At 39.2% G+C, this 23,190-nt stretch overlaps 1 protein-coding gene across 3 annotated transcripts in view; it reads left to right on the forward strand.

Annotated features, from left to right (window-relative positions):
- Nucleotides 1-22,851, forward strand: part of LOC131342332 (E3 ubiquitin-protein ligase RNF123) — a 163,799-nt gene extending 140,948 nt beyond the window's left edge. For all 3 annotated transcript variants that reach the window (XM_058373094.1, XM_058373095.1, XM_058373096.1), the window contains exons 38-39: nucleotides 17,841-17,926; nucleotides 19,963-22,851. In XM_058373094.1, coding sequence (XP_058229077.1) covers nucleotides 17,841-17,926; nucleotides 19,963-20,062 — 186 coding nt within the window. In that variant the 3' untranslated portion in view covers nucleotides 20,063-22,851. The remainder of the gene's footprint in view (nucleotides 1-17,840; nucleotides 17,927-19,962) is intronic.
- The last annotated feature ends 339 nt before the right edge of the window (nucleotides 22,852-23,190 follow it).

Raw genomic sequence — 23,190 nt, forward strand, 5'->3', positions numbered from 1 at the left:
CCTCTCATTTATTATTAGTTTGGAACTGATGTTTTGTCTGGGAATAAAAGGAACCAAAAAATAAATAAATAATATTAAAAAAAAATAAATCCCAAAACGTATTTACCAGAATAGCAGGTGGACAGAGCAGATAAAGCAGCTGGTCTGTTCTTATCACGATTCAGTATTAAATAATAATTAAAAAGTGTATAATGTGATCCTCGTGTTTATTTCCTGTCACTGGTTAAAGGTGTGGATCAAGCACGCTTCAGGTTGAGTAAACCTGTGAGACTTTCACTGATTTTGCAAAAAAGTGATCCGTCTTTTAGAGTCAGATGCTTATTGTGTGTGTGTGTTTGTTTTTCTGTCATGCAATTATTATCACTGTCTGACTGTCAACCAGACAATTTAATAATTTAATCCCACGTCACCCCGGATAGTGGGTGTGTGATTAACCGAAAGCAGCAAAGGTTTATTTATAGCCATAACGCTGTGAGGAAGTGTATTGATCGACGGACACGTGCTCAGCTTTTACTCTGACGCAGCTGTGACGATCACGACGACCTTATTATACTGGCGCGTGAAGACCTTATCGCAGTTACATAAGTATAAGCGACATTTGATCAGGTCTTTTAATTGTCATGAGGTTCAGCTCAGTTTCAGACGATTGAAATTAAACATATTAAATAGGAAGGACAAAAGATAAGAGACGAAAGCTCATACATACTGAATGCAAACTTTAACGTGATAACGTGATATTATTATTATTATTATTATTATTAATTAATTTTTTTTTTACTTAATTTAATTTTATTATATAATTTTATTTTATTATATTTTCTTTTAGAAAGCAGTATTTGTTTCTGTGATGAGTAAATATAATGCTCTGAGTAAAGCTGTAAGCATATTATTCTAATCCATTGCATTATTGTAGTGGTTTCTACATATAGTATTTGATAATATTATATAAACCAATCAGGCATAATATTATGACCACTGAGAGGTGACGTGATCAACACTGATGATCTCCTCATCGTGGCACCTGTTAGTGGGTGGGATATATTGGGCAGCAAGTGAACATTTTGTCCTCAAAGTTGATGTGTTAGAAGCAGGAAAAATGGACAACCGTAAGGATTTGAGCGAGTTTGACGAAGGGCCAAATTGTGATGGCTGGACGACCGGATCAGAGCATCTCCAAAACTGCAGCTCTTGTGGGGTCAGTATATATCAAAAGTGCTGCAAGTTGCGAGGTGAGGCCCATGGAGGATCTACTGCTAACATCTTGGTGCCAGATACCACAGCATACCTTCAGGGATCTAGTGTAGTCCATGCCTCGACAGGTCAGGGCTGTTTTGGCAGAAAAAGGGGGACCAACACAATATTAGGCAGGTGGTCATAATGTTATGCCTGATCTGTGTAGAGTGCTTAGGCTTGTACAACTGTCAGTGCTACCTTGAGTCTCCTTGCAACCAAAATAATGTGTGCTAATATTTTTGCGTCAGTGCTGACGGTTCTTTAAGCCCAAAGTGGCTTTCAGTTTCCCGTCATTTACTTTGGATTATTTTTTCTCTGTAACATAAAATTTAATGTAGAGGAACAGTTGGGCTGACTAGAGATGACGTGTAACAGTAATCACTGCTAAAGCAAATATAATACATTAAAATAGTATATTATAAAATTAAATAAAAATCTGGCAGTACAGATTGAGAGAGGCCTGGACTTTTCAGCAGCATCTGAAGAGGAAAGAGTTCTTCTTTCTTTTGTATTTGTGACTTTTGCCAGATGGAAGATGCTGAAATATGACGTGCTGGTTGAGGGGCTGGTTTCCTCTGGATTTAAGCCTTCTTTTAGAATTGAAAGCAGTACATTATTGTTGTGAAGCAGCTAGTTGACTAGCTAATAAAAGTAGTATCATTTAGCTGGAATGCAAAAAGTTCCATTCATTTCCCAACAATAAGGGAACACCAACATCAAGCTAGGCAATCCAATGGCATGCATCCAGTCTTGACTTAAAAAATAGAAATCATAGATATTAGATTTTAGTCTAATCTTTAGTCTAATCTAATGCCACAGCTAACCATCACTGCTTATGCTAGTACTCTGACTAATGGTAGCTTTTTCCACCAAAACAAGTTGTCGGTTTAATTAAACCCTTTCCGAATGTCCGCCATGCTCGAGCGCCGATGTCTCGGCTAAATCCGAATCATTTTCGTCGTGGAAGCGAAAGCAGTCTGTGATGCGGGAGTGACATTTTTTTAAGGAAGTTCTTTGAAGTGATGCTCTGCTGCGAAGAGTTGCCCGATTACCTGGCTTTTTGTTCCAAGCACTTTCAGCCTGAAGCAGAGCTGCAATTATCTTCTCCACAACAAATGCGCTCCTTCCCTATTAAGCTTCAGCGGACTTGAAAGAGAATCATGTTTGACATTTTTTACTTCTGAGTAGCCTTGAAATGGAATAGAGCTTTTGGTTGGTGAATTTGTTTAACAACTTCAGGGAAGTGCTGTGTAGAGTGGCTTTATTTCACTGTGCTCCTTGAAATCCTGTCTAAAAGGAAAGCGCTCTTTTGTGGCCGGACCGTGTGCTCGGTAATTTTATTGAATTGATTGCTTATTTGAAGTCGGGATATGTGAATGACTGTATAACATTTTAGGCAAATAGTGACATCAACAAACTTAAAACATCAGCAAATTCAGAAAAATAAGATTCAATTTAATTTATTTGTATAGCACTTTCTGAGACATTGTCTCAAAGCAGCTTTACAGAAATTTAGAAACATGGAATAAAAATGATAATGTTTAAAATTTCTCTCAAATGAGCAAGCCCGAGGCGACGATGGCAAAGAGATGAATATGAGGAAGAAACCTTGAGAGGAACCAGACTCAAAAAGAAAATCCATCCTCATTTGAGTGACACTGGACAGTAAATAATGTAAATGTAAATAATGTCCTTTCTCCAGCTGTTTATAGTCAAGTAGACTTGTGCATCACAAAGCTCCTGGACAGCTTATGGGTCAGCGTAATTTCTGAGGCCATTATAGCCTTCAAGCGTTCACTGATGAAGACCCGAGCACGCAACGGCAGTTCAAAGTCTCCAAGCGGTTCTGTTTGCTGTTTTAATAAGCTCCAGTCTTCTGCAAAGGCTTTCCACTGGATTTTGATATGAGGCTGTGTGGATTTGTGTTAATACAACTACAGGAGGTCAGGCACCGATGTCTGGTGAGAAGCTCTGGAGTAAGTGCCTGACCTCATCCTAAAAGATATTCAGTGGGGTTGATGTTGGGGCACAGTACAGGACACTCGACTTCTTCCACTCTGAACTTTGTGCCCAGGAGCATTGTCACATTGTCATGCTGGAACAGTTCAGGTTAAGGGAAAGTGCAATTGTGTGCTTCCAACTTTATGCTAACAGTTTGAGGAAGGACCTCATATGTTTATGATGGTCAGGTGTTCGCATACTTTTGACCATGTAGTTTTCTGTGGTCTCTCAGATCGATGCACGCTTTAGCCGTAAGCTTGTGATGATTGAGGAAGTGTTGATGTATTATTAGGTTTGCGGTTGTGTTGTCTTTTTTGCTTTACGAATGTGTTTTGCACTGACGGGTCAGCATACAAGAGTGATGAGCGCAGTATAAATAATTTGTGTCTGAGCTGTGCTAGTTTATTTTCGTTTTAATATTTCATATCTCATTTACTACGAGCCTCAGTGTTTTCAGGATGGTGTCTCTCTGAAACACGATCATCGGAGGTGACGCAGATGGTGGGAGAAGAAATCCATAAATTATTCTTAATCGTTACTCAACATGACATGGAAATTTGTTTGGAGTATTCATCTGTGTTACGTCCGCGTTTATGATTCCTGCTCTGTGTGAGCTGATGTCCAACCTCATGCTGGGCTCAGTGCTGTAAACAGCTTCCATCTCGTCCTGGAACACCACTCGGCCCGTGTCTACGAGTGCACATCGCAGGAAAGGTCACCTGTCACATGTGAGCCAGAGTTCTTTGGAGATCTGAGAGCTGATGTTCTTCCTACTGGGTAAAACCCTTGAGCAGCTGTGTGATTCCTCAGCTGGAAATGCCCTGGTTTCTAGAATCACAGGGAAATGAAACAGCACTAAGGAGTGCTGATGCAGCTGTGTAGCAGAGATCACAGCTGGAGTAAAGAATCAGGACAGGCAGATATATTAAACTGCATTTAGAAAGGGCCGTGAGTCCAGTGAATACTGACACGTGAATAGGACAAAAAATTGGTTGAGATGGGAGTTTTTGAATGCGCAAGAGGGATATCCAATTATAATAAACACAAATCCTGTGCGTGAGGAACATGGTGAGTGATGAAAGCAGTAGGGCTCATAGGGTTAACAGTTTCAAAGTGTTTATTATGAGGATAGGAGATGGGATGAAAAAAAGACATGTAGAAAAGAGGAAAAGAAAAAAAAATACTGGATGGATCGAGAAAAAGAAAGGATGGGTGGATGAGAGACAGAATAAAAGGATAGATGAACAGGTGAAAGAGAAAGAAGTGACAGATGAGAAAGGATAGTTTGATGGAAGGTGGGTGGTAATAAAGAAAAGAAAGAAGAAAAAAAGGAAAAGAAAGAAAAGATTAATGTATGGTTGAAAAAAGAAAGATGGATGGAGGGATGGATAGATGGATGTATCGAGGGATGCATGGATAGATAGAGGGATGGATGGATGAGTGGATGGATGGGTGGATAGAAAGAGGGAGGGATGGGTGGATGAATAGATAGAGGGATGGATGATTGGATGTTTGGATGGATTAAAAGTCAGACAGTGTGTATATTAGAGACTGGCGGCTGTGCAGCTGTGTGTGTGTGTGTGTGTGTGTGTGTGTGATCTCTGAGTGCCTCTGTGCAGGTGGAAATGAAGAGTAATTTAAAGAGAGAGCTTTATGGAAAATAACTACATGAACACTGCATCACCATTCAGATGTTCAGTGGCCTGTAAGGGAAGAGGAACGCCGCTGTCCTTCACTCTCCACAGGAAATAAAGAGATTTATATTCTATAGGATCCTCAGACTTTAATGACACACAGCACTGGGATTCAATCACATTTGCATTTGGGGCAAACAAATGTAAAAACTCTTACAAATATTCATGTGAACTTTTAGCCAGGTTTTCCCAGCATGCATGCTTTCATTTCAAACAGAAAGGTTCAGACTGCGAACCTACAACCTGCATTTGCAATTCAATCTTTCTGGTGAGAGTCCAGACTTCTGTTTCTTTCCCTATGAAGAAAAACACATTCACACTTCAAATGTAACCCTTCACAAAAACCCCTCCACCGCCCCACCCTACCCCGACCCCCACTTTCCATTCTCATGATTCGTTTCTGATCCTCTGTAAACCAATCGGCGGCTGAAGATGGAAGTCCAAACCTACCTCCTCTTTGCATTCCTGAAGCTGTAGTCACTCTTTTTCATTTCAGCTGTAGTTTCTTTACTTACAAAGAACGAAGACCTCTTGCTGTGTTTCATAAAACGCTGATCTCTCTGGTGATGTGTGCTGCAAGTCGAAAGAAAACACGGAGGAAAAACATAGTAAGAAAAACATCTAGTGTTGAAGCAGGAATGAAAGAAATGAAGAAGAGCAAAATGAGGGAAGAAAAGGAACGAATGGTGGAAATGAAGTAAATAAACTATGGAAGGAACAAAAGAACTTTAAGAAGAAAGGAAGGACACTCAGAAAGAAATGATAAGGGAATAAAAGAAGGATAGAAGAAAGGATAGAGGAAAATTAATGAAGGTAATTAAGGAATGAAGCGAGGGTGGATGGATTGATGGATGGATGGAGTGATAGAGGGAGGGATGGATGAATGAATGGATGGACATAGTAAGAAGCACATCTAGTGTTGAAGCTGGAATGAAAGAAATGAAGAAGAGCAAAATGAGGGAACGAAGGAACTAATCAGTGGTAGAAATTAAGGAAATATAAAGGAAATTATGGACTGTAAAGAAGAAAGGATGGACACTCAGAAAGAAATAACTAAGAAAGGGAATAAAAGAAGACAGAAGGAAACTAAGAAAGGAAATGAAAATGGGAAGAATAAAGCAATGAAGGAAGCAAAAGAAGGATAGGAAAACTAATGAAGGGAGAAAGAAATATAAGGAATGAATAAAAAGTGAGGGAGGAAGGCAAAGAAAAGCTGGAGAGGAATGAAGCGAGGAATGAAAGAAATAAAGAAGAGCAAAATGAGGGAAGAAAAGGAACGAATGAAACTAACCAATGGTGGAAATTAAGGAAAAAAACAATGGAAGACATGAAGGAACTGAAAGAAGAAAGGGAATAAAAGTAAGATGGAAGGCAATGGATGAAGCAAACTAAAGAAGGAAATGAGGATGGGGAGAATAAAGCAATGAAGAAAGCAAAAGATGGAAGGGAAATTAATGAAGGGAGAAAGGAATGTAAGGAAAGAATAAAGAAAAAAAGGAAGGGAAGAAGACATTGAGGAAGGATGGAGAGGAATGAAGCGAGAATGGATGGATGGAGGGATGGGTGGACGGATGGACATAGTAAGAAACACATCTAGTGTTGAAGCAGGAATGAAAGAAATGAAGAAGGGCAAAATGAGGGAAGAAAAGGAACGAAGGAACTAATCAGTGGTAGGAAATAAACTGTGGAAGAAACAAAAGAACTTTAAGAAGAAAGGAAGGACACTCAGAAAGAAATAAAAACTAAGAAACAGAATAAAAGAAGGACAGAAGGAAACTAAGCAATGAAGGAAACAATGGAAGGAAGGGAACAATAATGAAGGGAGAAAGGAATGTAAGAAATGAATAAAAAAAAGTGAGGGAGGAAGGCATTGTTGAAAGATAAAAAGGAATGAAGCGAGTATAGATGGTTGGAAAGGGAATAAAAGGCAATGGAGGAAGGAAACTAATAAAGAAGATGAAAAGAAGAATAAAGAAATGAAGGGAGCAAAAGATGGAAGGGAAATCTGATTAAATGTAAGGAATTAATAAAAAAGGGAGGGAGGATGAAAGAAGAGGAATGAAGAGAGGAAACAGTGGAAGGAAGGAAGTAAAGAAAGATAAAATGGTATGACTGCAAGAATAAATGAACATGCAAACAATGGAAGAAGAAGAATATTAATAAAAGGAAGAAAGAATGGGTAATTAAAAAGAAAGAAAGGAGGAAATGAATAGAAACTGTAATTGAATGTACTCTTCCCTTGCATGTGTTTGTCACATACACTATATTGCCAAAAGTATTCGCTCACCTGCCTTGACTCGCATATGAACTTAAGTGACATCCCATTCCTAATCCATAGAGTTCAATGTGACGTCGGTCCACCCTTTGCAGCTATAACAGCTTCAACTCTTCTGGGAAGGCTGTCCACAAGGTTTAGGAGTGTGTTTATGGGAATTTTTGACCATTCTTCCAGAAGCGCATTTGTGAGGTCACACACTGATGTTGGACGAGAAGGCCTGGCTCTCAGTCTCCGCTCTAATTCATCCCAAAGGTGTTCTATCGGGTTGAGGTCAGGACTCTGTGCAGGCCAGTCAAGTTCATCCACACCAGGCTCTGTCATCCATGTCTTTATGGACCTTGCTTTGTGCACTGGTGCACAGTCATGTTGAAAGAGGAAGGGGCCAGCTCCAAACTGTTCCCACAAAGTTGGGAGCATGGAATTGTCCAAAATGTCTTGGTATGCTGAAGCATTCAGAGTTCCTTTCACTGGAACTAAGGGGCCAAGCCCAGCTCCTGAAAAACAACCCCACACCATAATCCCCCCTCCACCAAACTTTACACTTGGCACAATGCAGTCAGACAAGTACCGTTCTCCTGGCAACCGCCAAACCCAGACTCGTCCATCAGATTGCCAGATGGAGAAGCGCGATTCGTCACTCCAGAGAACGCGTCTCCACTGCTCTAGAGTCCAGTGGCGGCGTGCTTTACACCACTGCATCCGACGCTTTGCATTGCACTTGGTGATGTATGGCTTGGATGCAGCTGCTCGGCCATGGAAACCCATTCCATGAAGCTCTCTGCACACTGTTCTTGAGCTAATCTGAAGGCCACATGAAGTTTGGAGGTCTGTAGTGATTGACTCTGCAGAAAGTTGGTGACCTCTTCGCACTATGCGCCTCAGCATCCGCTGACCCCGCTCCGTCAGTTTACGTGGCCTACCACTTCGTGGCTGAGTTGCTGTCGTTCCCAAACACTTCCACGTTCTTATAATACAGCTGACAGTTGACTGTGGAATATTTAGGAGCGAGGAAATTTCACGACTGGATTTGTTGCACAGGTGGCATCCTATCACAGTTCCACGCTGGAATTCACTGAGCTCCTGAGAGCGACCCATTCTTTCACAAATGTTTGTAAAAACAGTCTGCATGCCTAGGTGCTTGATTTTATACACCTGTGGTCATGGAAGTGATTGGAACACCTGATTCTGATTATTTGGATGGGTGAGCGAATACTTTTGGCAATATAGTGTATGTTCTGTTAGATTTTTAATTCTAGTGTGAAATGTCCAGACTGAAACCTGCCCATGAAGCCCAGTGATTTGCGTCTTTGTGAATGATGAGAATTTTACAGGTTCAGATAAGCTAAGCTCTGTGCTTAACCTGATTTATCTCCGCTCCAGGAAGTAGCTTTCAGGAGTGTATCAGGTGTTGAGAGTTGATGGTCAGTAATACGGCTTTAACCCGTGCTCAGTCTTTACAACATAACTCGATTATTCTAGCATCATTGCAGGGGTAGTACGGGGTGTCGGTGTATCCCCCCCTCTGACAAGTCTCCAGACAATCAGGTCTTTTGTTTTTCTCACAGTGAATGACAGGATCTTGTTGCCGCCCTATTCTTCAAGGAATTCCACCTTTTTCGCTCGTCTTATTACCGACAGTGATCCATCCCATGACTCTCCTGTCAGCGGCGTGGTTAATGAAATGTCACGCTTGATGAAACAGCTGTGAGGGTGAAAGTGGGCAGTTAACGTGGCCTAAACAAACAGCATGGAGTCTCTCTAAAACTTTTCTTGCTGTTATAGGAAAATACTTAATAACAACAGAGCACAAAGTGATGAGACTGGTACCAGTATGCAGGTGATTATTTCCCAATAACAGACCTGTAGTGGTTTCCCCATCATATCACTGCAAGAAAGAAAGAAAGGAGTGATGGATGGTTGAGAAAGAAAGAAAGAAAAGATTGATGGATGATTAAGAAAGAAAGAAAGAAAGAAAGAAAGAAAGAAAGAAAGAAAGAAAAGATTGATGGATGATTGAGAAAGAAATAAAGAAAGAAAGAAAAGATTGATGGATGATAAAGAAAGAAAGAAAGAAAGAAAGAAAAAGAAAGAAAGAAAGAAAGAAAAGATTGATGGATTGTTAAGAAAGAAAGAAAAGAGGAAAGAAAGAAAGAAAAGATTGATGGATGATTGAGAAAGAAAGAAAGAAAGAAAAGATTGATGGATTGTTGAGAGAAAGAAAGAATTAATGGATGGTTGAGGAAAAAAGAGAAAGAAAGAAAGAAAGAAAGAAAGAAAGAAAGAAAGAAAGAAAGAAAGAAAGAAAGAAAGAAAGAAAAAAGATTGATGGATTGTTGAGAGAAAGAAAGAGAAAGAAAGAAAGAAAGAAAAGATTGATGGATGATTGAGGAAGGAAGAAAGAAAGAAAGAAAGAAAGAAAAGATTGATGGATGATTAAGAAAGAAAGAAAGAAAAAGAAAGAAAGAAAGAAAAGATTGATGGATTGTTGAGAAAGAAAGAAAGAAAGAAAGAAAAGAGGAAAGAAGGAAAGAAAAGATTGATGGATGATTGAGAGAAAGAACGAAAGAAAGAAAGAAAGAAAGAAAGAAAGAAAGAAAAGATTGATGGATTGTTGAGAGAAAGAAAGAAAGAATTAATGGATGGTTGAGGAAAAAAGAGAAAGAAAGAAAGAAAGAAAGAAAGAAAGAAAGAAAGAAAGAAAGAAAGAAAGAAAGAAAAAAGATTGATGGATTGTTGAGAAAGAAAGAAAGAAAGAAAGAAAGAAAGAAAGAAAGAAAGAAAGAAAGAAAGAAAGAAAAGATTGATGGATGATTGAGGAAGGAAGGAAGGAAGGAAGGAAGGAAGAAAGAAAGAAAGAAAGAAAAGATTGATGGATTGTTGAGAGAGAAGGAATATTATTATTCAGACTCCTTTCCAACACTGCTTAATAAACATCTTGCCCAGATCAGTAATTATACAGTGTTAAATAACAGCCACTGATTATTATTAGGAATTTATTTGAACACAGAACTCACTATAAATTATCTGTTAACATAAAGCTTACAGTCACACCTGCTGTCAGAGCTGCTGTTAGAGACAATTAATCAACACCTACAGAGCTCATGAGCACTGTGGTATAAAACCCTCCATCCTCCATCACTACTCCATCTCTCATGGGTACAAGGAAGACATGCATCAAGACTCTTCTCTCTTCTGGCACCCAGGTGGTGGAGTCAACCTCCCCTAGATATCAAACAGCATCTGAAGACCTTCTTTTTCCTGAAGCACTTCAGCTAGCACTTAAAAACTTTAAAAATAAACTTCCTGCTGTATTTCCTCCCAGCAGAGTTTTAGACTGCTGGTATTCTTAGTTCGTGACCTCGTGAACCAGTAGGAATTCACTCATGGAGACTTCTAAAGCACTCTGGATAAGGGCATCTGTCAAATACTGTACGTGTAACTATAAAATAAAACTTAAGATGGTCCAAAGGGGGGGGGCATGTTGAAAAAATACTGTAAGAAACCAGACGCTGATGCAAAGCCACTAAACAACTACACTGTTATTTCCAGGGCAGCACTTGCCAGATCACTTGCCACCATTAACTGTAGCAACCTGTTCAGCTGAATTTGTTAGCTAATGACGTTTGCATGCCATATGTCCAGCCAGGCTCATGTGCTGCCTCGGAAAGCAATCGCCACTGCAGCGGTTCTTCCAGTGTTGTCATGTCAGCACTTTGGCACCGGCTAGAAAGAAATATATCACCACCGTCACATAATGCTGGACTTTGCTGCATTGTGCCTTAAGCCTTAATCTGATAGCACATCATTCCAAATGCCTTTAGAGACTGGACCCAGGTTTTAAAATGAGATCTGGGGTGAGTGCACTGTTAAAGCAGGCAAAATGAAGATCTGTGAGGAATCGGTCAGGTTTTGGGAAAGTTTTATTTGTTGTCTTGGTTTTTTACAGGGTTTTATTCGACTTCCATGTTGGAATACATGTTGGAATTTCAACTTCAGGTTGAAAGATTTATATAGATATTGGATTAGTGGGTGAGTTTCCAGCAGCTTTTGCAGCAAAGTGTACATTATAACAGGTTTTTTTGCATAAAAAAGTGGTGATAAGGATAAAAAGTGCCCCATGTGTTTGGAAATTATGGCATGAGATGGATAAAACATGTCAGATTGTGCTGTTATGGGAAAATAATCATATTAAAAATAAAAGTAAATTAAATTAAAAAAAAGTATAACAGCACACTATTATTATTATTATTATTATTATTATTATTATTATTATTATTATTATATTAATATGATATATAAATAATATACACTATTAATTTCCTTTTATTACTATTTTATACATTTTATATTCTTTATTATTTCTAATCACGTGTGTTTATCTTGCGATGAGCCGGCGTCCCTCAAGGGCGTACTATCGGCTCCATATCCACAGCCACCCTAAACAGGATTTGTGGGTCACTTCATGTGATGTATTTGTGTAATAAATAAGGATGAGTCGGAGAGAGGAACCTGGGAAGCGTATCCCATTCCTCCTCAAGATATACAGGGAAATTGATTTTTTTCTCTCTCTCTCTCTCTCTTTAGGAAACTAGGCTTTGCTTTTTTTTTTTTATTATTTATTTATTTTTTTGACTGTAGAGCGTCAGTATTGAATCTGCTCAATGACATCTATAGACAGTTCAAATCCGAATTTACCCCAATGTATGATTCAGCACTTCAGCTCTTGAAAACCAGTCGGATACATCTCTGAAGGAGAAAAACACCAAAAAACCCAGGCATAAATAAATAACAAGCTTACAGATTTAGACTCTATCCTTGATGCTGTCATTGGCTTTATTTTTGGCTGCAAAGCCCTTCGATTTGTCGGCTCTTTGTTGCCTCGGCCAGTCAACTTTGTACACTCCGATATCTCTAATGCACATTTTCACTCATCATTTTCCCTCACTCGCCATATTAGTCAAGCGAATCTGCATGACGGATGAATTTACTTTGCTCTCCCTCATCATTTACTATCAATCAGTTTGGCAGACGGTGTCTTATATTCATATTAGGTTTTGCTTGATGGGACTTCAAAACCGCACTGCAGAGGGGTGGGCTGCTGAGATTGATCTCGTCAGTGCCCACTTCTGTAGAGCGAGAGAGCTTTCAGAGTGTGTGTCATGAGGGCAATCAGAATGCACAGGGCAATTTTCTCAAAGTGATCTTGGTCAGTCAGTATGGATGCGTCGATACCATATGCATTTTTCCAGATTGAGTACAAATAATGGCCCAAGATTTTATGGACACCTGACCAGCACACTCATTTGTGGCTCTTCCCCCTACAAAGTAGTGAACTCGAGTGGCTCTGACCTCAACCTCACTGAACACTTTTGGGATGAATAGAACCCTCACTGCACACCAGACCTCCTCGCTCCACAGCAGTGCCTGACCTCACTAATGCTCTTGGAGCTGAATGAGCACATAGACCCACACCATCACTACAAAGATCTAGAGGAGTGGAGGTTATGATAACGGCATAAGGCGGACTAAAGAGTCGTGCTGTGAATTGCACCTTGTCACATGAACACTGTGTAGACCTGAAGCGTGATATGCACCGATCAGCTATAACATTAAAATCACTGACGTGTGAATTGAATAACTATTGTTGATTATCTTGGTACAATGGCACATGTCAAGGGGGGTATATTAATCATATGAATCATGTTTGCTGTTGTGCTTGGGTGCGTGTTGCTTATATTGGAAAGAGATGGCAACAGGATGCACTATGGGAAGCCAGTGTGATGTTCTAGACAGTGTTCTGTTGGGACATCTTCAGTCTTGGTGTTCATGTTAACGTTATTTTGATATGTGTCACCCACCTAAACACCTAAATTGTTGCGGACCAAGTACACCTCTTTATGGCAACGTATACCAGTATTACCAGCAGCCTCTTTCTGCAGGATGATTCTCAGTGTAACACTTTTTTAGGAACGGTTTGAGGAACCGTTTAAGGTACCATCTTTGCTACCAATTTTCCCAGATCTGAGTCTGATCAAGCTTCTGTGGGCAAACAGTTCTGATTCATGAAGGCCTCAGCCTTACAGCACTTAAAGGATCTGCTGCTAACATCCTGGCACCAGTTATCACAGTACACCTTCAGAGGTCTTGTGGAGCTGTTTTGGTGGCTCAAAGAGGCCCAATATTAGGCAGGTGGTCATATAGTTTTGGCTGATGGGTGCTCGGTGCTCGCAGTACTGAAGGTGCTTCCTTATGGGACACAAGGTTTCTCTTTAAATTCTTTTTAGTGATCTGTGCTCTGCTCTTTGCAACACTTCTCTTGAAGCACAGTTTGCTGTCTGCTTGTGTAATATAGTGTCATGTGGGATGTTGGAACTGGAGCATTTTTTCCCCTATAAATATAAAGAAATAAACACCATATCAGGTGCTCATATATATAAAATATAATAAAATATAAACTTCGTATGTGAGGGTAGTGAAGGTCACTGCAGATGAAATACACTCAGAATAAATGAGTCTGCCCTCTATTACCATGATACAGGATCCCCATCTGGGCACTTAAAAGTAACAAGTGAGGAGAGAAAGAATGGAGAGAGTGAAGGAGATTTAGAATGGACTTGTATTTCCCTCCATCCTCAGCCAACCACCAAACAGAAACTCAATCAGTCCCTCTGGAACCCATTCGACTTTGAGACGAGAAGGACATATGGAAGAGTAGATATGAACACAAATAGCTCTCGTCAGTTCAGAGTACTCCGAAGAAAAGTTAGCACGCAATTGATCGCCTTGCTGACTTTGGCGATAGTGCAACCGGAGAAGAATAGACTTCCAAAGATGCAATTTACTCAGTACTGAAGTGCAAAGTCCTCGTGAACCCTTGCATTCTTCTCTGCAGTATTTATTTATCTATTTATTTATTTATTTATTATAGAGGTATAATCTCTTAGCTATTTTCTCTTTTATATTGAACAAATGTGGCAAAGCCTTTAACAAGCGAGACGGAAAAAAAAAACCCCGCAGTAGATTGGAGTGGAAGTTGATCAGCGCAGACCCAGATTTATAGGTCATCTTAAATTTCAAGAGCTGGCTGTTTATTATACAGAGGTTGGGCAATGAAATTGAAATACCTGGTTCTAGACCACAATAATTAATTAGTATGGTGTAGTGCCCCCTTTTGCGGCCAATACAGCACCGGTTCATCTTAGGAATGACAGATACACCTCCTCCACTGTGGTCAGAAGGATTTTGAGCCATTCTTCTTGCAGAACAGTGGTCAGGTCACTAGTAAAAGTATTTTCTGACTCACTTATCCAAAATATCCCAAAGTGCCTCAATAGTATGCAAACTCTCATCTATGTTACTCTCAAGCAGCTTAAGCTTTTAATGATACGAAGTTCAAAACCTAGTGCCACAACATGACCAGCATGAGCACTTGACCTTTTATAAAAGTGCAGTTTCACTGCTGTAGACTTTCAGCTTGATTTCAAGAAATGTAACAAAAATATTGCATTAACCATTTAGACATTATAGCCATTTATTTTTAACATAGTCTCCATTTTCACAGATTGAATTGGACAATTAACTGATAAGCAATTTCATGGCCAGATGTGGCCTGTTTCCTCTTTATGTCATGACACATTACGGAGATAAAAGGTCTGGAGGTGTTTCATCTGTTCATCTGTTAATATGTGGTCCATAGAGGTGTTTTAAATCAAGTGAAGGAAGCCATCTTGAGGCTGGAAAAATAACACAGACCTATCAGAGAGATAGGAGAAACGTTAGGAGTGGACAAAACACAGCAGCAACAGCACAAAGCCATGATGACCGCGGATGATAACTACAGAGCATGATCACAGAATTCTTTCCTCGGTGAAGAAAAAACCCTTCACATTATCTAACCATGTACAGAACACTCTAGAGGAGGTAGGGGCATCGTTGTCTATAATCAAGAGACACTTTCATGAATGTGAACACAGACTGTTTACCTCAAGATGCAAGAAAAGACTTGATTCTTTGGACAGATGAAAAAAAAGAGCAGAATGATGGAAATAGAAGAGCATGGAGAAGGAAAAGGAAGGGCTCATGATTCAAAGCGTATCACATCATCTGTCAAATACGATGGAGGCAGTGTTTTAGCTTGGGCTTGTAGGACTGCCTGCGTCACTGATGTGTAATGACTGCTGATAGAAGCAGCAGGATGAATACTGAAGTGTATAGAGTTGTACAGATTTAGTCAAATGCTGCAGAACATATAGGTCAGAGCTACATAGTACATAGTACAGATAACGGCCTTAAACATACCACAGAATCAACCCGAAGGCGAAGAAATGGAGCGTTAAGTGTCCGAATGAGTCACCTGACCTCAAACCAGCATGCTTTTCTCTTACATGAACCTCGAAAGACCCACAAACAAGCAGAAAGGAGGCTTGAGAAAAAGCCTGGCATCTTAAGGGAGGATTTGGTGATGTCGGTCCAGGACTGTGTAAACAAATGCTGTAACATTAATGCAATATTTCTGTTGAATTAAAGCTGAAAGTGTGCACCCTCAATTCCATCGTCATAGCCTCATTACAAATCTATTGTGGTGTTTTATACAGAGGAAAAAAAAAAAAAAAAATGATGCCAGTGCCTAAATTCGTTTGGACCCATATATAGTCTGACAGAAAGCTGTGCTTTTTCTAGTCTGTTAGAAAACCACCAGGTGCTGAGTTCTACAATGGAAATGATCAATTATTTCACAGTGTAAATGATTTCTAGTACATTCTAACAGTTTCTAGTGAGGAACATTACTGAAATTTTAACATCAAGACATCCTTAACCATATACCAAGACACAGATTATTACCTCAGTGAATGACAAATGGCTGGAGTTTTATTTCCAGGCCAAATAGATCAGAATATTTTTTAAAGGTACCTATGAAATTGTATTATTATTATTATTATTATTATTATTATTATTGTTTGTTTTTTATTTAATTTAATTTAATTTAATTTAATTTAATTTAATTTAATTTAATTTAATTTAATTTAATTTTATTATTATTATTATTATTATTATTATTATTATTATTGGGATAACATCTAGGACTGTTTGTCTGTTTATATGTTTGTTGTTTTCTTATGTTGTTTCTTTTGTAAAGCTGCTTTGAGACGATGCTCTTTGTTTAAGGCGCTATACAAATAACATTGAATTGAATTATTATTATTATTATTATTATTATTATTATAGTTCTTGAATCATGTTCCAAACGGCACCTTTAATATCCATACCCAAGTCTGGTTAACCAAGAGTACCTCGTAGCGCACACTTTTCAGGAGTTGTCTAACACTATCACAGTCCTACATCAGTATAGTGTTATATAACGAACTCAGAAGAAAAACACACCAGCTGCTGTGAGCATCCCACTCCACCTTGATGCAATGTAGGCTTCAGATCTCCTCGGAGAATCAGAGTATCTTTACCTGCTTGAGGCGACACAAGCTGTCCTGACCCTTCTGTCCTCCTCTACACCATATTCATATTCCCAAATATTTCACATTTCAAACCAGCAGTCAGAAACTCAAAATAGAACCTTGTTGGTTTGGTTGCTTTGCTGAAGATCCTGTGGTGTGATGTGATTTTCTTTGAGAACTTCCTGTTGTCCTTTCTTTTTAAAATCCTTCATATTACAGAATAGATGCAATCCCACTGTCAATTAATCCCTTTTCAGTAAAGCAGGTGATGTACGGTATAAGTGCACATTTTCAGCCACAGGATGCTGGATTAGTATGACATAAAGCATTGTTGAATTCTTGCGTCTGATTGGTCAGAAGGTGTTGATTAATTTTCTATAACAGTGTTATGTAACAGTTTCCACAGGAACTTGTATGATGCACATTTTACATAAACATGAATTGCTGATATGTTGAAGTGATATTTACTAAATATCTTCGGAAGGAGTCTCCAGTGTCGGTGTTTGCAGAAGTAAAGCCGTGACATGGGAATTCTGGGAAATCTTCAAGATGGCGGACATTTCGGGTTCTTACTAACATGACAAGCTGATTATTATTAAATATAATGTTATAACACGCTAAATTATCTCACAGACGTTCCACAATATTGAACTGACGTCATCATTTGATATAAGAGGAATAAAACTTTGCTTACTTTGGGGAAAAAATAAACAATAATACTTCAGGGTGATAACAGTAGCTTAATAATAGTAAAAGGTGTATACCATACTATTTTTTCACCCCTAAAACAGTATGTCCTTTCTTCCCGCCGTTAATGATATGGAGAGGTTGCAGTGTTAATGCTGGGGATCGATGAAAATTAAAGGATTATAATTACTCCAGAACCCCAATAATGCTAGATTAATCTTAGTAGCCTGTGCTAAAGGTCATCTCTGTGCTCTAACAGTGACGACACAAGGTGTTTAAATATGTCCAGGCTTCATCTGCATTATGAGCCTAAAGCAGTACTTCAGCCTGGAATGCTAATTTGCTCAACAGTGAATCAAATCCAGACAAGAACAGTTAGCATGAACTCATTTGCATAATGTTGAGTGCTAGCCTTTATTGCTAGCGGTATTATCATTTTAAACTCAAGTACACCTTGCGTATGAGTCTGATTCCTTTTATTTTTTCTTCTGCCCGCAGCCCACCAGCGAAGACGACCTGTGTCCCATCTGCTATGCACACTCCATATCAGCCATCTTCAAGCCCTGCTCCCATAAATCCTGCAAGTGAGTTAATGTCGACGCTTGTTTACTTGTTTGTTTGTTTGCTTATTTATTACACAAGCCACTCACAACCTCTGATTGATCTAGGCTTATCAGGATCCATTTAAGAGATTAACATAATTAACACTAAGTAGCTAAATGTCTCTTTTGCAGTTGCTCGCTACTTAAGAGACTGACAGCTTCCAAAAACTGGATTTATACAGTCTGCAAGTCAGCGTGCACTTATTTCAATCATCCTGCTCAAGCCTGAACCTTTAATTTTACTCTATTTGTTCTCATGAAGTCTGGACGGATTTAATTTGGTCAGATTCCTGAAAAATATGACAGGTTTGTAGAAATATTAGCCGAAATTCTGGACCAAAGTGTAAATAATTGAGTATATTTAGGTTTCACAGATGTTTCTTCATGATCAAGGATGATGTTTAAATTGATCGATTCTGTATGTTGAAATATTTACATTGGAAATATAAAACACTGGCTCTGCACTTTGTAGCTCATGCTCTTCTTCTCAGGTCAAGCCAGGTCAAGAAGCATTTATTGTGATTTCAACCATTTATAGCTGACGCAGTATACAGTGAAATAAAACAACGTTTCTCCAGGATCATGGTGCTACATAAAACAACATAGGGTTACATAACACAGAGATAAGGACTGAAAGTAAGTTCTGCTTGTCATATAAAGTGCATACAAGACAATACAAAACAGTACAGGGCAGATACACAAAATACACATTTTCTCTCCAGTTACCTTTTTCAGATTGTATCCCGAGAGCCGGAGACTCGCTCTCTGGATGTCCTTTCTCTTGACTATACTCTATCTATTTTTGGTGCAGGATAACTGAAATTCTGCTTATTTTAATTGTGGTGCATCTTCCTTTTTTGGTTGAGGGATGCTAACTTTTGCTCCTAACTTCACACATTAAATAATCTAGATCGTATCACCCAGAATCGCTATTTATGTTGCCTTGATTTTACCACAGGAACCACGTTGAGATAGAATCTCGTTTGCAAAGACGTCCTGAGAGGCAAACACTGCCGGTAGCACAAAAATAACACTCAGGTAGTGGATAGATAGTGTCACAAAGCGGCTTCATCGAAAACCTAGATATAGATGTTTGAGCCAGAGGCAACACGAACCCATTGACTTACATTCATCTGAAGATGTTATATATTCCATGTCAGTGAGTTTAGTAGCGTAATGAGCCGCCTTGCTGACAGAACTACCAACAAATGTGTTTTCTGTCTTATTGTATCCCATTCATTCACATGTGAGTCGGCCATAGCGTGTTTAACATTTTATTGAGTTTATTCTTTCTATATTTCTGAGCAGTGAGAGGTGAAGGGAATAAGACTGATTATCTCCTCATCATGGCACCTGTTAGTGGGTGGGCAGCAAGTGAACATTTTGTCCTCATAGTTGATGTGTTAGAAGCAGGAAAAGTGGGCAAGCGTAAGGATTTGAGCGAGTTTGACGAAGGGCCAAATTGTGATGGCTAGACGACTGGATCATCTCCAAAACTGCAGCTCTTGTGGTGTGTTCCCGGTCTGCAGTGGTCAGTATCTATCAAAAGTGGTTCAATAAAGGAACAGTGTGAACCAGCAACACTGTTTGCTTGTCTAAGAGGAATTTTAAAGAGCAACAGTTAGCATGTGCCTTCACTAGAACATCGTATCCCAAAGCTGCAAATCTAAAGTCGCAGGAACAAAAAAATCCCAGCGTTATTACACTAACCGACACGTCGTTCTGCTTCCCCGTATTCTCTCCAGGGGAACATAGCTTTAATATATAGCGCCTGTCTTTAATATCCTATACCTAATCAAATAGCTGAGCCAGCAAAAGTGTCAAAATGGATTAAACCATTGTGGCCTTGCATCAGTCCACCCAACATTTTATTCTATTCGTTTGCTAGTAGCTACACTTTGTCATCTTCAGCAAGCTGTGCGTTGTAAAAAAAGCTGCCAGTGCATGACTCAGCACACTTGGATATAACGACCGGATGTCACTGATAACCTGTCTTGCTCTCTCTCTTCTCATTTCAGAGCCTGCATCAATCAACATTTGATGAATAATAAGGACTGTTTCTTCTGCAAGGCCACGATCACTGGAGTGGAAGATTACAGCAAACCTGCTGGCTCTTAGCATGCCCTTTAAATGTGCACACACCTAAACACACACACACACGCATGCTCATTGAAACACACTGAAATTCAGCATCGCTTACCTCTCCAAAGACTGTTCATGAACACGCTCTTATGTACATTATACAACTCTACAGAACAGTAACACACTCAACATTTATTAACACTGGACTGTGACTTTAAGACACAGCACTCGCCATGGCACTGTTTCAGCCCGTGCCAGCTGGTAGAGGTCTGGCTCCAAATCATAAAACATAGCCGGCTGACAGAGGGACGAACGGCGAGAGACATTTTATAATCTCTTTCATCCGTCTTCCCTCTGGTCACCGCTGGCAACCGCATTATATCTGCATCCATATGCCATAGATATCGATCAGGACCAATGCAGGTGCTCGCCAGCGTCCCTCCCAAGATCCCCTCTCTGATCTTGATGACATTTTTATATTCGAATACTGACAGCCATATTTGAAGTGGCATTCAATTCCTGATAGATTCTAGAGAGAGAGAGAGAGAGGTGTCTCCATGATTGGTCACTTGATCACTTGGTTAATCAGTTCATAACAGCTTTATTAACATTTTATACAGCATTAAAGGAGTACTCTGATGTTTTTTGTTTTGTTTTTTCCATCGCTCAATTCCTGTTTGCTGATAACGGACAGTAATTTCTAAACGTTTTCAGGTACTGAGAAAAAAATTGCAAATCTTGAATCAGATACGTCATATCAGTCGAAGGGGCAGTCATGAATAACTGCTTTATATATCATTTTAAGTATCATTAAACACCCATGATAAAAACATTAGTCGATGAAGTTAGGATGTGACATAAATAAGAGAATTTATTAAAATATTACCCGGAGAGAAATTTATAAACCATATATAATTAATATAAACCAGTTTAAATTTTAATACTATGTGATTTTTTTCTTTTTTTATTAATTAATTAATTTTTTTTAGCGCGAGTTTTTCACCTTATTCACAGTAGGAAATAAGGCATCTCATGTCTCGTCTCCTTAAGAGCATACATTACAATAAAATATGTATAAAAAAACTTTTTATATCCATGACAACCGCCCTCAGACTTTTACCATTATAGGTAAGTTTTTCCATTATAAGAAAGAAATCTGGTGCTTCGTTCTTTTCCCAGTACATGGAAAATGTAATGAAGTTAATGTCCACACACTAGAGCTACTGTAGCTTGCTCACCAGAGTATTCCTTTAATCAGATATACTGTATAGACAGATCTGCAGTTTCAGGTTTTCACTTATAAAAGAATATATAAGTTGCACTCACTGGGTTTGTGATAACACTTTTAAAGATAATTCAGGTCATTTGAACGTCTAAACTAGGCAGTATTCGCCGACGGTTTTTGTTTTTTTTCTGCGGTGTCTGATTCCAACCCTTCTGTTGTCTGTTCTTTCACACCTGTTTGTCATAAGCTAAATGTCAGGCTTTATCCCGTTCTCCAGGCGCTGCTCTTTCTCTTTGCCCTCTGAGCAGCTGTGGTGTTTTTCCACCCAGGATGACGTCCTACGTGTCTCTTCTAACGTTCTAGGAGTGTAATGAGAACTAACGTTGTATCATAAAATCCCCTTTTTTCCGTATTGCTATTTGAATGAATGTTTTGATGTCGATCAAGTTAACCATTTAAGGTGAAATAACACGGACCTACAGAAAAATGTTGCCCTAATCCTCATACAACACACTGACTATCTGTCGACTTTTTCCCAGCTCTCTTTAATCAAGATTAGGGCAATACACTTAGGAAATTTTTATTCATGCAGTTAGATAGAAACTTTCCAGATGCTCCTCACTGCAGAACGTCAAATCCAGTGAGTTTATCCATCTTCATCTATCTTTAATCACAACAAGAGCACATTTGTGGAGGCTACACCTCAGTTAGCACCAACACATAATGTCTGATACACAAGCTCCAGGATCTTTTCTTACTATATGCTGAATACGTGCTTCCAGTTTCTGACAGGAAACTTTCACAAACCTTTAAACATTGTGATGACATTCGCTTGGAGGAAGATTAAGGTACTTGACTGAAAAGTAATGCTCAGACGATGCTATTTGTTTTAGTTGCAGCGGAGAGTGACAAGGCCAGTTGCCTCATGCTGTAACAAAAGGCAGTTCCTAGCCATTTTTAGTCAAAACGCAGCAGACTGTTCACTGACAGATGAGATTTTGAACCAGTTACTTGTTGATTCACGTTTCTAGCCAAATTAGCGATAGCTATCCGACGAACCAAGTCCCTAAACTAGCCTACATTTAAACTAAACTCTTTCTAAATGAATAGCTTCTCTAATGTTAGCCGCTATCCAGATGCTACACAGTAAACTACTAAGCATGCATGCTAGCATTAATCTAGCTATTTTGTACTCTATCAATAATAGATTTTAGGATTTCTAGTTAATCCTCTAATATGAGACTATTATTATTTATTTTTGGAGGATTGTTGGAGGAAAGTGTCAGATTCCCTTCAGTTAGTTCCATACTGTCACTTTAACAAATATTTGCTAGATATTTGACAGACTGTTTCTCTGATGCTTAAGTAAGAGATGCGACTAGAACGATTCAGACATGTATGGATTGTACTAGCCAAGGTGGAGTAATGTAACTATTACTGGGGTATCTCTGGGATTTTTACCTGTCGTGTCAGTACTTCATTATGGACAGCATGTGCATGTGTATTTAATGATTACGCCTTATTTTACATTCTATAAAATGACCAGTTGTATACAGGTTATAATAGTGTTTCCCTCCTTGGCAGATTATACACTATATTGCCAAAAGTATTCGCTCACCCATCCAAATAATCAGAATCAGGTGTTCCAATCACTTCCATGGCCACATGTGTATAAAATCAAGCACCTAGGCATGCAGACTGTTTTTACAAACATTTGTGAAAGAATGGGTCGCTCTCAGGAGCTCAGTGAATTCCAGCGTGGAACTGTGATAGGATGCCACCTGTGCAACAAATCCAGTCGTGAAATTTCCTCGCTCCTAAATATTCCACAGTCAACTGTCAGCTGTATTATAAGAACGTGGAAGTGTTTGGGAACGACAGCAACTCAGCCACAAAGTGGTAGACCACGTAAACTGACGGAGCGGGGTCAGCGGATGCT

This window comes from Hemibagrus wyckioides, linkage group LG21 (genome assembly GCF_019097595.1).
Source record: "Hemibagrus wyckioides isolate EC202008001 linkage group LG21, SWU_Hwy_1.0, whole genome shotgun sequence".
Lineage (NCBI taxonomy): Eukaryota > Metazoa > Chordata > Actinopteri > Siluriformes > Bagridae > Hemibagrus > Hemibagrus wyckioides.